The sequence below is a fragment of the Anopheles coluzzii genome, chromosome 2 (genome assembly GCF_943734685.1).
Source record: "Anopheles coluzzii chromosome 2, AcolN3, whole genome shotgun sequence".
Lineage (NCBI taxonomy): Eukaryota > Metazoa > Arthropoda > Insecta > Diptera > Culicidae > Anopheles > Anopheles coluzzii.
In genome coordinates this window covers 42,839,957-42,851,584 of record NC_064670.1, presented here as the reverse complement: position 1 = coordinate 42,851,584, position 11,628 = coordinate 42,839,957, and the positions used below count along the sequence as shown (strand labels likewise).

The 11,628-nt window shown below is 44.7% G+C and overlaps 1 protein-coding gene across 4 annotated transcripts; it reads right to left on the bottom strand.

Moving 5' to 3' along the window:
- Nucleotides 1-125: 125 nt before the first annotated feature.
- Nucleotides 126-11,495, bottom strand: LOC120950469 (YTH domain-containing family protein). 4 transcript variants are annotated; one of them, XM_040368514.2, is made up of 8 exons: nucleotides 11,005-11,495; nucleotides 10,218-10,825; nucleotides 10,109-10,133; nucleotides 7,172-7,299; nucleotides 5,785-7,100; nucleotides 4,983-5,713; nucleotides 4,433-4,881; nucleotides 126-4,344 (listed from the first exon to the last, which is right to left on the bottom strand). In XM_040368514.2, the coding sequence occupies exons 2-8, from the start codon at nucleotides 10,236-10,238 to the stop codon at nucleotides 4,252-4,254; spliced, it is 2,763 nt and encodes a 920-aa protein (XP_040224448.2). In that variant the 5' UTR covers nucleotides 10,239-10,825; nucleotides 11,005-11,495; the 3' UTR covers nucleotides 126-4,251. The 4 variants fall into 4 exon arrangements, with proteins under 4 accessions (XP_040224448.2, XP_040224450.2, XP_040224452.2 ...); XM_040368516.2 differs by having other exon boundaries at nucleotides 10,218-10,774; XM_040368518.2 differs by having other exon boundaries at nucleotides 10,218-10,774; nucleotides 11,025-11,495.
- Between the last annotated feature and the right edge of the window lie 133 nt (nucleotides 11,496-11,628).

Below are 11,628 nucleotides of genomic sequence, written 5' to 3'. Positions count from 1 at the left end.
ACAAAATACAAAACATGTTACTGCATTGACGAAGACCGCATATAAGATATATAGGCTGTATATAAACCGAAAACTCACTTCTTCTCAAAGAATTACGTACAAAGAATTGTGACCCCAAATCAGAGTAAATTTTATTATTAATAATGTTTATTACGTTTTGTTTGTTTGTTTGTTTGTTCGTTCTGTCTTATGTTATTTTGCTTTTCTTTCTCTTCCTGTGCATAGTCCAAAGTAGTAGCCGTAGAGTAACGGCAATATAATGCCTGTAGCCCGTGCTCGCCACCATTTGTGTTTCAAACATTCGCCGGCAGCTCCAACAAGACGCAATTGGTGCTAGTTTTTGTTGTTTGTTTTTATCTGATGTGTTTCCTCTCTTTTTCCAATTCGATCACTTTTCCACCAGGAGCGTTGCCTATGTCCTGTGGCTGTTTGACATGCAATACAACATACATATAGGTACACGTAAGGGTCTACACTACCTGGAACGTGTTTCCTTTTTTGTATATACACCAGCGATACACACGTTTGGCGCTGTGTGTTGCTTGCTTGCTTGCTGGTAAACTTGCATGGTAGTCGTTTGTAGTACCATATTATGTATTAGTCATGAACAATTCATACGAATCGCTACTCTTCGGGAGTTTCCTAATTGTTTCAACTTGTTTTAATGTTTTCCTTTTTCCCCCTACTAAGTAGGGATAGTTTAGTGTGGTTCTTTTTTTATTTTCAGTATATTATCTTTTCACCTTATCCCACTTTTCTGACATTTCAGTTTGCTCTGTAATTATATGCCATAAAACAAATGGGATTACGTCAGCACATGATACTGCAAGATAATTAACTTTTGGTTATTTCTCGTTCTTTTGTTTGCCCTTTCCATGTGCTTTCTTTTCAATTTGTTTTCAAGCTTGCCTAGTATCCCCAGCTATATGTATCTTGTGCTCTCCCACTCCCATCAACATCTCTCCTCATCATTTTACACGCCAATGCCCTGCTTAAGGAAGCATCATACATCTTCAATCTTCGTCTCCCCAATACTTCGTACTTTGCGATAATCATCAACTTCCATAAACTACCGGAACAATTCTCAATTGTAGTCTGCCGCGACAGTTCGTTTCATGTTAACGTGTAGCTTGTGCAGCAAATTACGCACCGATGGTAGTGTGTTTGTATTCTCCTACTTGCGGCGAGTGCACGTATTGCATAAAGTTCACCAACAAGGACTTGCTACATCAGTATCATGTATCGTGTTTTCATTCCTAGCAGCCTTGGGCAACCGATACAAATGGGACAGTGTCAAATTGTGTTCGTTTGTTTGTTTTATTAGCGTCATTTTAATATGCTTCTTTATCATTTTAAATTATTTATTTTTTATTCAACACACTTGTGCTCGTTTAGGAGTGTGAATTTTATTATCGGGATCTGTCTAACGTACAGCTCCTCCAATGTAAGGAATTTGTTTTTCCTGGATCGTGATTTCGAAATTGAAATAACATAAATAATTATTATAATATTCAAGCCTGGTTGGTTATACATGGAGTGAAAAGAAACAAGTTATTAAAAAAAAAGTTCATTTTCTTATACAAGTATCTTTTTAACTACTTTGTTACTATCATGTTATGTGTGGCTACGTTTGATTTGTTTATCTCTTCACCTGTCCTAGATAATGCGTTCCGCTAGTCGTATAGTCTTACAAACGAAGGAACCATTATGCTAGTTCTTACGATGCTGTTTGTGTTGTGTACGCAACTACAAATTGTATGTCCTTCCCCACGGTTACATTGTGTTCAATCCTACACAATCCCAATCGGATAACTTCTACGGTATACTGCGAACTCACTATGCACACGACACACATGTACATGTACACACTTGCAATCATGCACCCATACACATTCTTTTCCTTTTGCAATCCTAAAGGACTATAGTAGTCGTGCCGTGTATCGTGGTGTGTCTTTTTCCTTGTTTTCGATCGAGAGCGCGTACTACTTTCGTACCAAGTTTTACCATTTGTTTTTAAAGATGAAGTTCACGCCACGATACAAATAGACGAAAACGCACAAATACACAGAAAAAGAAAACACGTACGTGTGTATGTGTCCGTATTAATCTAGAAAGTTTTTTTTTTTCATTTCCCTTATCGTTTCGTTACACTTATATAATTCTTTTTGCTTCAGTTCAAAATGTTTCGATTTAGTGGCGGGAGGATAAGAGACTGTTACAGTTAGAGATTTGTGTATGTGTGGATGTGTAAAAGTGTTTGTTGTTTTGTAATATTCGTGGCATTTGGGATGATTTATTATTTTTATTGCCTCGTAAGCACAAGACTCATGATGATTAACAACCGTCCGAACACGTTAACCACTGAGACGGTGTGCAGCAATGAATGGAACCTGCGCTCGCTCAGGTATATCCTTAATACATCTTTCCTTTTTTGTCGCTTTATTTTTTGTTTAACTTAAGTAAAAAAAAGAATTGTTGGAATATAATTACAGTTTCTTGCTGCACCAAATGTAATCCCAAAATTTGTTTTTGTTCGGTTCGTCGTATAATTTAGTTATCTACCTTCCACATAGAAGCGCTTCTTGGATCAGTGGGATTCTTATTATACTACCGCCAAACGGTGCAAAACTCATGCAGCTATTCCCAATGCTCCCCCTTCTGTTATTACGGTATCTAAGAAGTACTCCCAAATCAAAAAATGGTACCGAGTGATACCTTTTCTACCGTAAAGCACAATCGAAACCATAAATAGTGCATACCACCGTCGTGTTCTACACGGTGATGAAATATGTAGATTTGTAGTATACGGCATCAGTGGCATATACTGGTTTACTATAAGACTTGTGGTTCAGGGATAATCACGCATGTGTTACTTGTGTGTATACTGACATTTTTCTTCTAGCAATGAGAGTTCAAAATACACGCACAGGACACATTTTTGCCATCGTTCGTCAACAAAATATACTTGAATGTTGAATGCCCGTAACACGACTACGAGTTGTTGAGCTTGGCTACGCGGCACTGCTTGCTCACCCCATTTAAAATCATACTTCATCATATCTGTTAGAGCATCGGGAGGGGGAGGCTGTCACAATGTCCTCAGTAGTTTCAGTCCTTTTGCATCATCGTGGCAATGCTATGTGTGTGACGCGCGTTTCCTCGACCTTTTCTTGTTTGTGCCTTGCCACAGCTCTTGTCATCATTCCTAATTCTCATTATTATGCTGGGTTTCATTGCTTCCCAGCGTTGCTTGTTTCTTTGACTGAGACACACAAACACACAGCTTAGCTTATATAATTTAAGTTACAACTTAACAGTATTTAAAGAATATACGTTGACAGAGCAGTGTTTTACTTGTTCTCTTCTTACGGTATGTATTCATACGGGTTTGCTTGTAACGTTGTTATATTTCGTATCTTGTTTGTTTTCTTTCTTTTCTTCTGTTTTGTTTATGTGTTCTCTTTCCGTTTAATTGAGTTTAGTTTGTTAAACGTTACAATTTCCTACAGTTTAAAAACATACTTCATCGATAAAACATATTGTTTGTAAGAACTTTTTGAACTACATCCGCTCCCTTCGTCTGTACACGTTTTCTTCAAGTGCTGTTTGTTTGTGGATACTTAATCAGGCGGTTTAAGACAACATTGATAACAATTTACTTTCCTTTGCACTATAGTACTGTACTTTTATCTTGTGTAGACTGCAATGTACCTAGTTTTTATGTGGGGTAAGGGAGAATGAAGAGTAGACAGTCTTGTGGATTTGAGGGCGCGGGATTTTGAGTAGTACATGGCTAGCGTAATTTAAGATGCACAAGAGATAATGCCATGCAGATTATCCAATTGTATCTCCTGCTATCCTTGTTATTTTTCTACGCTATTGTTACATCTGCCTCAAAGTCGTATCATTCTAGTACATCAACGAAATACGTTGGCATCTCTTAAGCACTTTTGGATAAATATTCCGAGCATAGCCAAGTCGCGGTTGTGTTTCTGTTACCTGTTAGCTTCTGTTACCCTTCATACTCACATTTATCTTCGTTTTAATATGGGTTATCCTCTGTATCTGTACCGATATCCTCCATATCCTCCATTCATGAACCATCAGATTAATAAGAAAAGGAACCATCGGTCTGTCTGAAGGATGCGTTCCGCATCTTCAGCCTGCAGTTGAGTTTTTCTCCTACCACCATGGCAGTAGTGATAAGTCCTTCGTGTATTCGGATAGTTTAATCAGTTATTCGTCAGTTGCCTAATTTGGATTTCTGAAGATGTTAGAGCCGCTGCCGTTACTACCAGATCCTCCACGATTGTTGCCAGGACCCATCATCCGATCGTTCCGATCCTGGAAGCATTTCAATATTTGTCAATATAAACCGTTACAATAAATTATAAAAAGTTTACAAAGCACTGCATAACTTAATTCCACTCACCCGGAAGTGGTCTCGAGAAGAGCCTCGGTCACGATCACCACGATCGCCGCGATCTCCGCGATCTCCACGATCTCCACGATCTCCGCGATCTCCGCGATCACCACGTTCACCACGATCTCCGCGATCGCCGCGGTCTCCACGGTCTCCGCTTCGGTAGATACCTCCACCATCACTGTCTCGCCCGTTATCGAAGTCGCTGCCTCGAGCTCGACCGTAGTCATTCGGTCCTCGGCGCTCATCGCGATAATAATCTCGTGAGCGATTGTTATAACCACCGCGCGAATTATATCCACCTCCACCACCTCCGCCTGGTGCGGCAGCATCATGTTGATCATCGCCATTGTTGTTGCTTCCGCCACTGTTGCCATTATTATTACGCCGGTCAAAGCTCGGATAACCACGTCCCGGATCGTCACGATTGTTGTAGCTGTTACGATTGTTATAACCTCCTGAAAAGCGATCGCATCACACTTAGTTAGCACCAAAGGATACTTCCCAAAGATGAGGCAATTGAAGCGTTTGGAAAAAAAAAAAAACTATCCCTCCTTACCGTAACCACCGCTGCTTCCGCCTTTGTTGTATCCTCCATGATAGCCACCACCACCACCTCGACTGCCGTATCCACCATCATAGCCGTCATCTCCACCACGGTCATTGTATTTGTTGTTATAGCCGCCGCCGCCACCACCACCACCGTGATACTTGCCAGGGCCGTCATAGTAGTTTCCACCGCCCTGATTCTCGCGCCGGTCTCGCTGGTTGTGGTACGAATGGTTCGATGGCGGAGGTGCTTCGTGCTTACGCGTGTCCTCCTCCATCTGGCGTTTTTCGTAGTGCTGAAAATCATCGAATATCGACGACTGGTGCTCGAAACTGTGAATGATCTGCAGCACCTGAATGCCCTTCGCATTTGGCACTTCCTGTGTGTCGCGCGAGTTTGTCATCGATTTGTTTTCGTTGTTCTCCAGCCGAATGTGGCGCAGGTGCGAGTTCGGTACGTCCTTCACGTAGATCCAACGCACCTTGAACGTACCCTTCCATTTATCCTGCGACCAGACACTCGAGTTGGAGTTGTAATCGACAGCGGTCATCATTTGCGCCACGCCGCAGAAATGGCCCGAACCGTTCACGGAGAAGAACAGATACACCGTGCCGCCCTTTTCCTCACGCTCTCGGAATGCTTGGTCCAGGCGCTGGTTGCCATGCTCGGTCGAGCACCATATCTCGTACTTAATACTACGATGAATATCGTCTTCCGAATACGATTTGATCACGAAGAATCTAAAACATAAACATGAAACAATAGTAAGTCAATATTCCACACAACGGAAGATGCACTGCGCAACGTTTACCTTGCTAAATCGACTGTTTTCAGTAGATCCAACGAGGCAGGGTTATAATTGTTTTTGGTTTTCAATTGGTCAAGAATTTTTTGTGATTCGGCGAGTTTCAGAGCCATTTCACTCTCTGAAATGGTAGGTGATGGCGATCGTGCCTTTACTGCTGCTGGGGCGGTCGTAACTGGCGGCACGGTCGAACTGCTGTTATGCGACACAGCGTCAGAACTACTGTTAGATCCATAATGGCCACGATCAGCAGGCTGGTAGCTGCTACCGCCCGATACACGATCGCCGTGATGATTCGATGGACGCTGCTGATGATGGAATGGAGCCCTTTCCGTCTGTTGATGGTGGTGCATGCTGTTATGCTGCTGTGGGCCACTTCGGCCATCGTGTGGCGGGCGGTAGTTGTCGCCACCCGAACCGCCGCTATTCTGACGATCTGCCATCGCAGATGATGGTCCAGTTGCAGCCAAACCGCCCGGTCCTGACGGAGAGTAGGCAGCGTTCTGGTTGCGAGACTGGTTGTAGCTGTTTCCGTGCTGCGAACCACCCTGCTGATGCTGGTGGTGCGGTGCTCGATCGTAATTCGATCCTGGCCGATCCGCATGGTGAGGCTGCTGCTGTTGCGGCGGCTGATACGGCGACGAGTGGTTGCGCGTATGCGAACCCTGCTGATGCTGGTGGTGCTGGTTGTGATGCTGTGATCCGGGCGGCATGGAACCGCCAGATGCAGCATTGCTTCCGCTGCCTCCCGAACCGGAGTTGGTTCCTGCGGAGGGACCATTGTTCCTGTCGCTGCTCGACGGCGTACCGCTCGGCTGTTGCTGCTGAATCTGCGCCTGGCCCGGTGTGGGCCATCTGGAGCTTTGAATGCCCGCTGGTCCCATACCCTGACTGTTACTACCATGGTGTTGCGATGAAGCACCACCAACAGATTCGCGACCCCCGCCCGACTTGGACGGCACGGGATCGGCCAGCGGTGACGGTTCGATAACCGGCGGTGGAATAATCGGCGGCGGAGTGGGTACGATGACGCTAGGTCCGTTCTTGGACGGCGAATCCCAGGTACCGATGTCCATGTTATGCTTGCCAGGAATCATCGGTGGTGGCGGCATGCCCGGACCCTTCTTCTTCACCGTCGTACTGGTGGTGTTCACTTGCGGTTTCGCCGGCTGCGAAGCGATCGTGGCCCAGGTCATCTTTTTGGGAGCTTCCTTTTGCTGCTGCTGTTGCTGATAGTATTTCGATACGCCAGAGTTGCCATCGCTGTTACCGCTGCGCGACGCGGATCCAAGCCCAAGTCCTTGCATACCTCTTTCGACATTCTATAATAAACAACGAACATGAAAGTATTATTTCATTTTTGTCTTCGAACGCAAAAAAGCAAATTTCTTACCCTGACACTATCATGACTCTGGTAAGCTCCATGATTACGGTAGTAGCCATCATCCGATTTTTTCTGATGTCCTACACCACCTGGGCCGTGATTCACTTGCGCACTCCAAGAATTATAATCGCCATTTCCTGTCGAGTCAAAATAATCACGGTGCGTTAAATATGTTAGTAATATTGAATGAAGATTAGTAAGATCCTCTTAGAGGGTTTTCCAGCAGTTCTCATAGCAGTGAGACACTTTATTGACTCTTTCTTAGGTGAAATGAACTTAATATAATGGGGATTGGACTCTATAGCACTCATGTTGGACAAATCCAATAAGAATTTCGAAAGTGCCTATCCAAAAGGGTGCCATAGAGTCCAATTTCTATCATATGCAGCTCACTTCCCATAAGAAAAAGTCAAGGAAGTGTCCCACAACTATGAGGTCACCTGGAAAACCCTTTATGGCTCAAACAAAAAAGGCGTTGATGCATAGCTAATTAGCCTAAAAGCTTTAACTTGCATAGCTGTCCAACATTTCCTATCTTTTCTTTTTCATTGTAGTGTTAGTCTAAAAAACAAGTAGACAACAAAATCCCCCACGTCGTTGTTGTTTAATAAACATAAAATTAGCATTGTTATATTTTACCGGGACATACATAAATTAGTAGGACCTTGCATTACTATACTAGTGGTAACATAAAATTAATTAATCATCGTATGGTATTATTTAAGCCGGTCTCGTAGTACAGCCGTCAACTCTTACGACCTAACAACATGCCCGTCATGGGTTCAATCCCCAAATAGACCGCGCCGCCATACGTAGGACTGATTATCCTGCTATAAGGGGGAATCAATTAGTCACTGAAAGCCAAGCCTACAAGTGGTACAGGCAGGCCTTGATCGACATCGGTTGTTGAGCCAAAGAAGAAGAAGGAGAAGGTATTATTTATCATCGTATTATTTTTACTGAAACTTATACTACCATATAAAATTATTGAACTTCGATCCAGAAGTTGAAAATGTAAAAATAGTCCTACTCAAACCCCATTGCATTGTATTAAATCTCGTATGCTGAACAAAAAATCAAGCAAGCGTCACATTCACTCTATGCCAAGGTCTCAAAGAACTGGTTCACACATCCAAGTTCATTGTACTTTTTCATTTTCCCTGCCATTATTCCATGGTTCCCTTCGCGCCCGCCCACCCGGCATCGCTCGCTCTGCTGATCAGACGCTGCAGCATCGTTCAGGCGCACCACATCGCTTAAGCGCACCGACTACTGCCGCACCTCCCCGCAAGCTGCGTGCGCCTCTCTACACATAAACAACCAATCGACGCATCACGCTACCAATACATACACACCACATATCCGGGGGGTGTGTATAAACTATTGCGGCGCTCTTACACTGGGGCGCGTGCAAAGGAAAGGAGGGTTGATGATGATTTGGGAAGATGACGTGACGACATTCATCCAGCAGGAGAACGCCGAGATCGGAGAGTAAGCTGGTTACTTTGGCGAATAGATTCACGCCCGCACACACACATACACAAACCAGATAGACGTTCCTTCCCTCAGATCAAATGGATCATCCCTTACAGCGGGTTTCCATTAGTTTCACTCATCGTCGTCTCACCGTTTGTCCAATGGTCTTGGATAAGCAATTCTTATAGTTCTCGTTAGTTTAGATCGTGTTTTTATTCGTTAAGTGTAGGGTAGTTAATGTTTTATGATTTTGGACATTCGGTTTTATGCTTGGTACTGAACTAAAACCCAAACAAACAAGCACACTCTCTAGTGCTGCCAATTCAACAGAATATGTACGATGCAAAAGAAGATCGTATACCCCATTCCCCACTGTCAATAATGTGGACCATTCCCCTCTTCGTTGTCTCGTACCGGTAAACTAGGGGAGGGGGACGAACTCACCCCCTTGCAATCGTAACCCACACTTCCTTCAGCACCTGCCAACGCAACTCGCTGGTTTATTCGTCGGTCTACCAATAACAAACGACACACTACGTTATATTAAGCAACACAAAGCGAAATCGATCTACAAACAACGCAGACCGATGGCTCGCGCAAAATAGATAGAACAGAACGGGAGAGTGAAAGAGAGACAACTACGAAGAATGAGAGAGATAAGAAAACGAGATAGCTATTCGCGGTAAGCCAACCAAACAAATAGAGCTGCTGCAATGAAACCCTCACATTCCGTCCCTTCTGCTTCAGCCCATCTTCCCCTACGAGGCATCGCGCGACTCGAAAAAGGGTTTCGCTCTACGCCCGTCTGCTATGGCCATCGTTACGGAATGGTACACCTTGTCTAGGGACTCAAACATTGGATACTATCGCACTACACGGTGGTGTATGTTGATCACATTCCCTACGCCCAAAGTTCAATTAACCGGAGTCGAACCTGCTGCGTAGTCCATAGAGAATGTGAAATCGTCCATACACTGCCAGTATACGAACAACAACAAAGACAGTGAAATATGGCGCTAGCGCCCGCATCGACGCCGTATTTTCTTTATACATAGCGCGTCATTTGCTTATGCCGTCCCCCCACGGCATATCTATCAGACTGGCTGGGCTTGAGATAACGTTTCACAAAACACAACACGTTCTGTGGCCTTCAATAAGCAGAACCCGCGCATGCAGCTTTCTGCTAGAGCAAGAGTAGCAACAGCCAGGACCAATTGTTATCGTTCCATGCCGGTTTTTGGGTCACTGACGAATTGCGCTTCTGCGCTGTATTCGAACTGTGTCAACTGTTGCAAAGAGATTACACTTTTATTCCGCACTCCCCAGTACTAATTTCGACTAACAAACTACAAGCCAGGGATGTGATATTAGGCAGCCCTTGGAAACGTCTTCTCAGAAAGACTGCATCCATTCAGTACATCCTTGTTGTGATGCCATGCAAGTATGATGGGAGATTATGCTAAGATTTACCATGATTTCCTTGTCCTTTCATCCGCTGGAACGATTATAAAAAAAATTAAAACATTCATTAGATAAGATCGGGCTGGCAAACTTGTTTGCTTCCTCAACAACGGCCTACCTGATCTGACACGGTTGACATTGGTGGTTGTTGTTACTGCTGCGCTGCTGTTGCTGAAAGTTCCAATAAGCTGTATACCGACGACAAAGCAGTTGTTGCAAATGCACTGAGCGCACTTGGTCCGCTTGCTAGTCCTCCTCCGCAAAACGCACGCACACACACGCCCGCACGCTCTCACACACGCGTGTACACTAGGCACACAACACTAGGCGCGTCAAGCCGCACTCTTTCGCTGCTTCGCGTCTGCTCCCTCACGACGCGCACTCTTCCCGAACCGGTATGGGTTTATCCCACGGCAAGGAAATGCTTGCAGACGCAGAAGATAGCTTTATTCGCGATACCGGGCTATAGATAGGTAAGGTAAGGCGTTGACAAAGCGTGTGTGGGGGCAAAACTTACTCCCAAAGCAGGAGAGAAGGAAATGTTCCGTCGGTTCGGAGACCGGACCACACAGCTTTAGGGCTCTGCTAACACACTTTTTCACCTACAGTTGGGCGGATGGCTTTTTACTTTTAATGCGAATTTTCCGACACCCTCGCACTACCAGGGAATGGTCACTAGAACAGAAAATTTTGTAAAGAACAAACTAAACCGGAAACGAACGGGATCTGTGTTCGAGAACAGAACGCGACAAACCGCGACGGTAAGCAAATGATACAAATTACTTCCGCAAAGCGTAGGTGTGTGTGTGTGTGTGTGTGTGTATGAGTATGAGAATTTTGTGTGGGTGTGTAGGTGTGTAATAATGGTGGTAGATGACAATTTTTCGATTCTGCACTGTACGAACACTTTAAACTCCCTCTGCACCTTTCGCCTATCCAGTAAAGCCTCACAGACCGTCTCCTTACACGGTACAAGGGGGGTGCGGGCGAATTTCCGATGCACTGCCAACACAACTGCAAAGTCTGCCGCTGCACTTCTACACTTTCCCCCGGTTTTTTCCCAAACTCCGCACACTAGACACACGAGAGAAATTGGGCACGGGGAACTAGAATTGGAACCACGAAAGTGAGGACGGCAGAGAAAACACTTTTCACGTACGCACAAAAGAAGAGGCACCAGCTAGGTATTCACTTTCACCCCGTTCTCTTCCCGATCGGGCTTCAAACAAGCGGGGATCTTTAAGCGTCCAGAAATAGTGATTGGGGCAGTGTCTTTTTGCAAACGCGCAATGATTCGCTGAAAATGATCTCTTTCTTCACGGCACTGCCACTGTCCGATGCGTTTCTTTTTTCCGGCGACGACGTTTCACAATATGGCGGCTGATTGGTAGCCGATGCGAGAGATAGCTAGCTTTCAAAATCTGCGAGAGAAAGAGCCAACCGGACATGGCAAAATTCGAGCTAAACGTGTGGAGTTGAAAGTCGATCAGCTTATGCTGCACAGATGGTTTTATTTTACTTTTTTTCGC

What these genes read in the sequence shown, in the direction of transcription:
- LOC120950469 (XM_040368514.2), bottom strand. Translation starts at nt 10,238, where the DNA reads ATGTCAACCGTGTCAGATCAG. An exon ending in AGAGTCATGATAGTGTCAGG is followed by an intron (nt 7,101 to 7,171) that starts GTAAGAAATTTG and finishes TGTTTATTATAG; the next exon opens with AATGTCGAAAGAGGTATGCA. An exon ending in CGGAAGCAGCGGTGGTTACG is followed by an intron (nt 4,882 to 4,982) that starts GTAAGGAGGGAT and finishes ATCGCTTTTCAG; the next exon opens with GAGGTTATAACAATCGTAAC.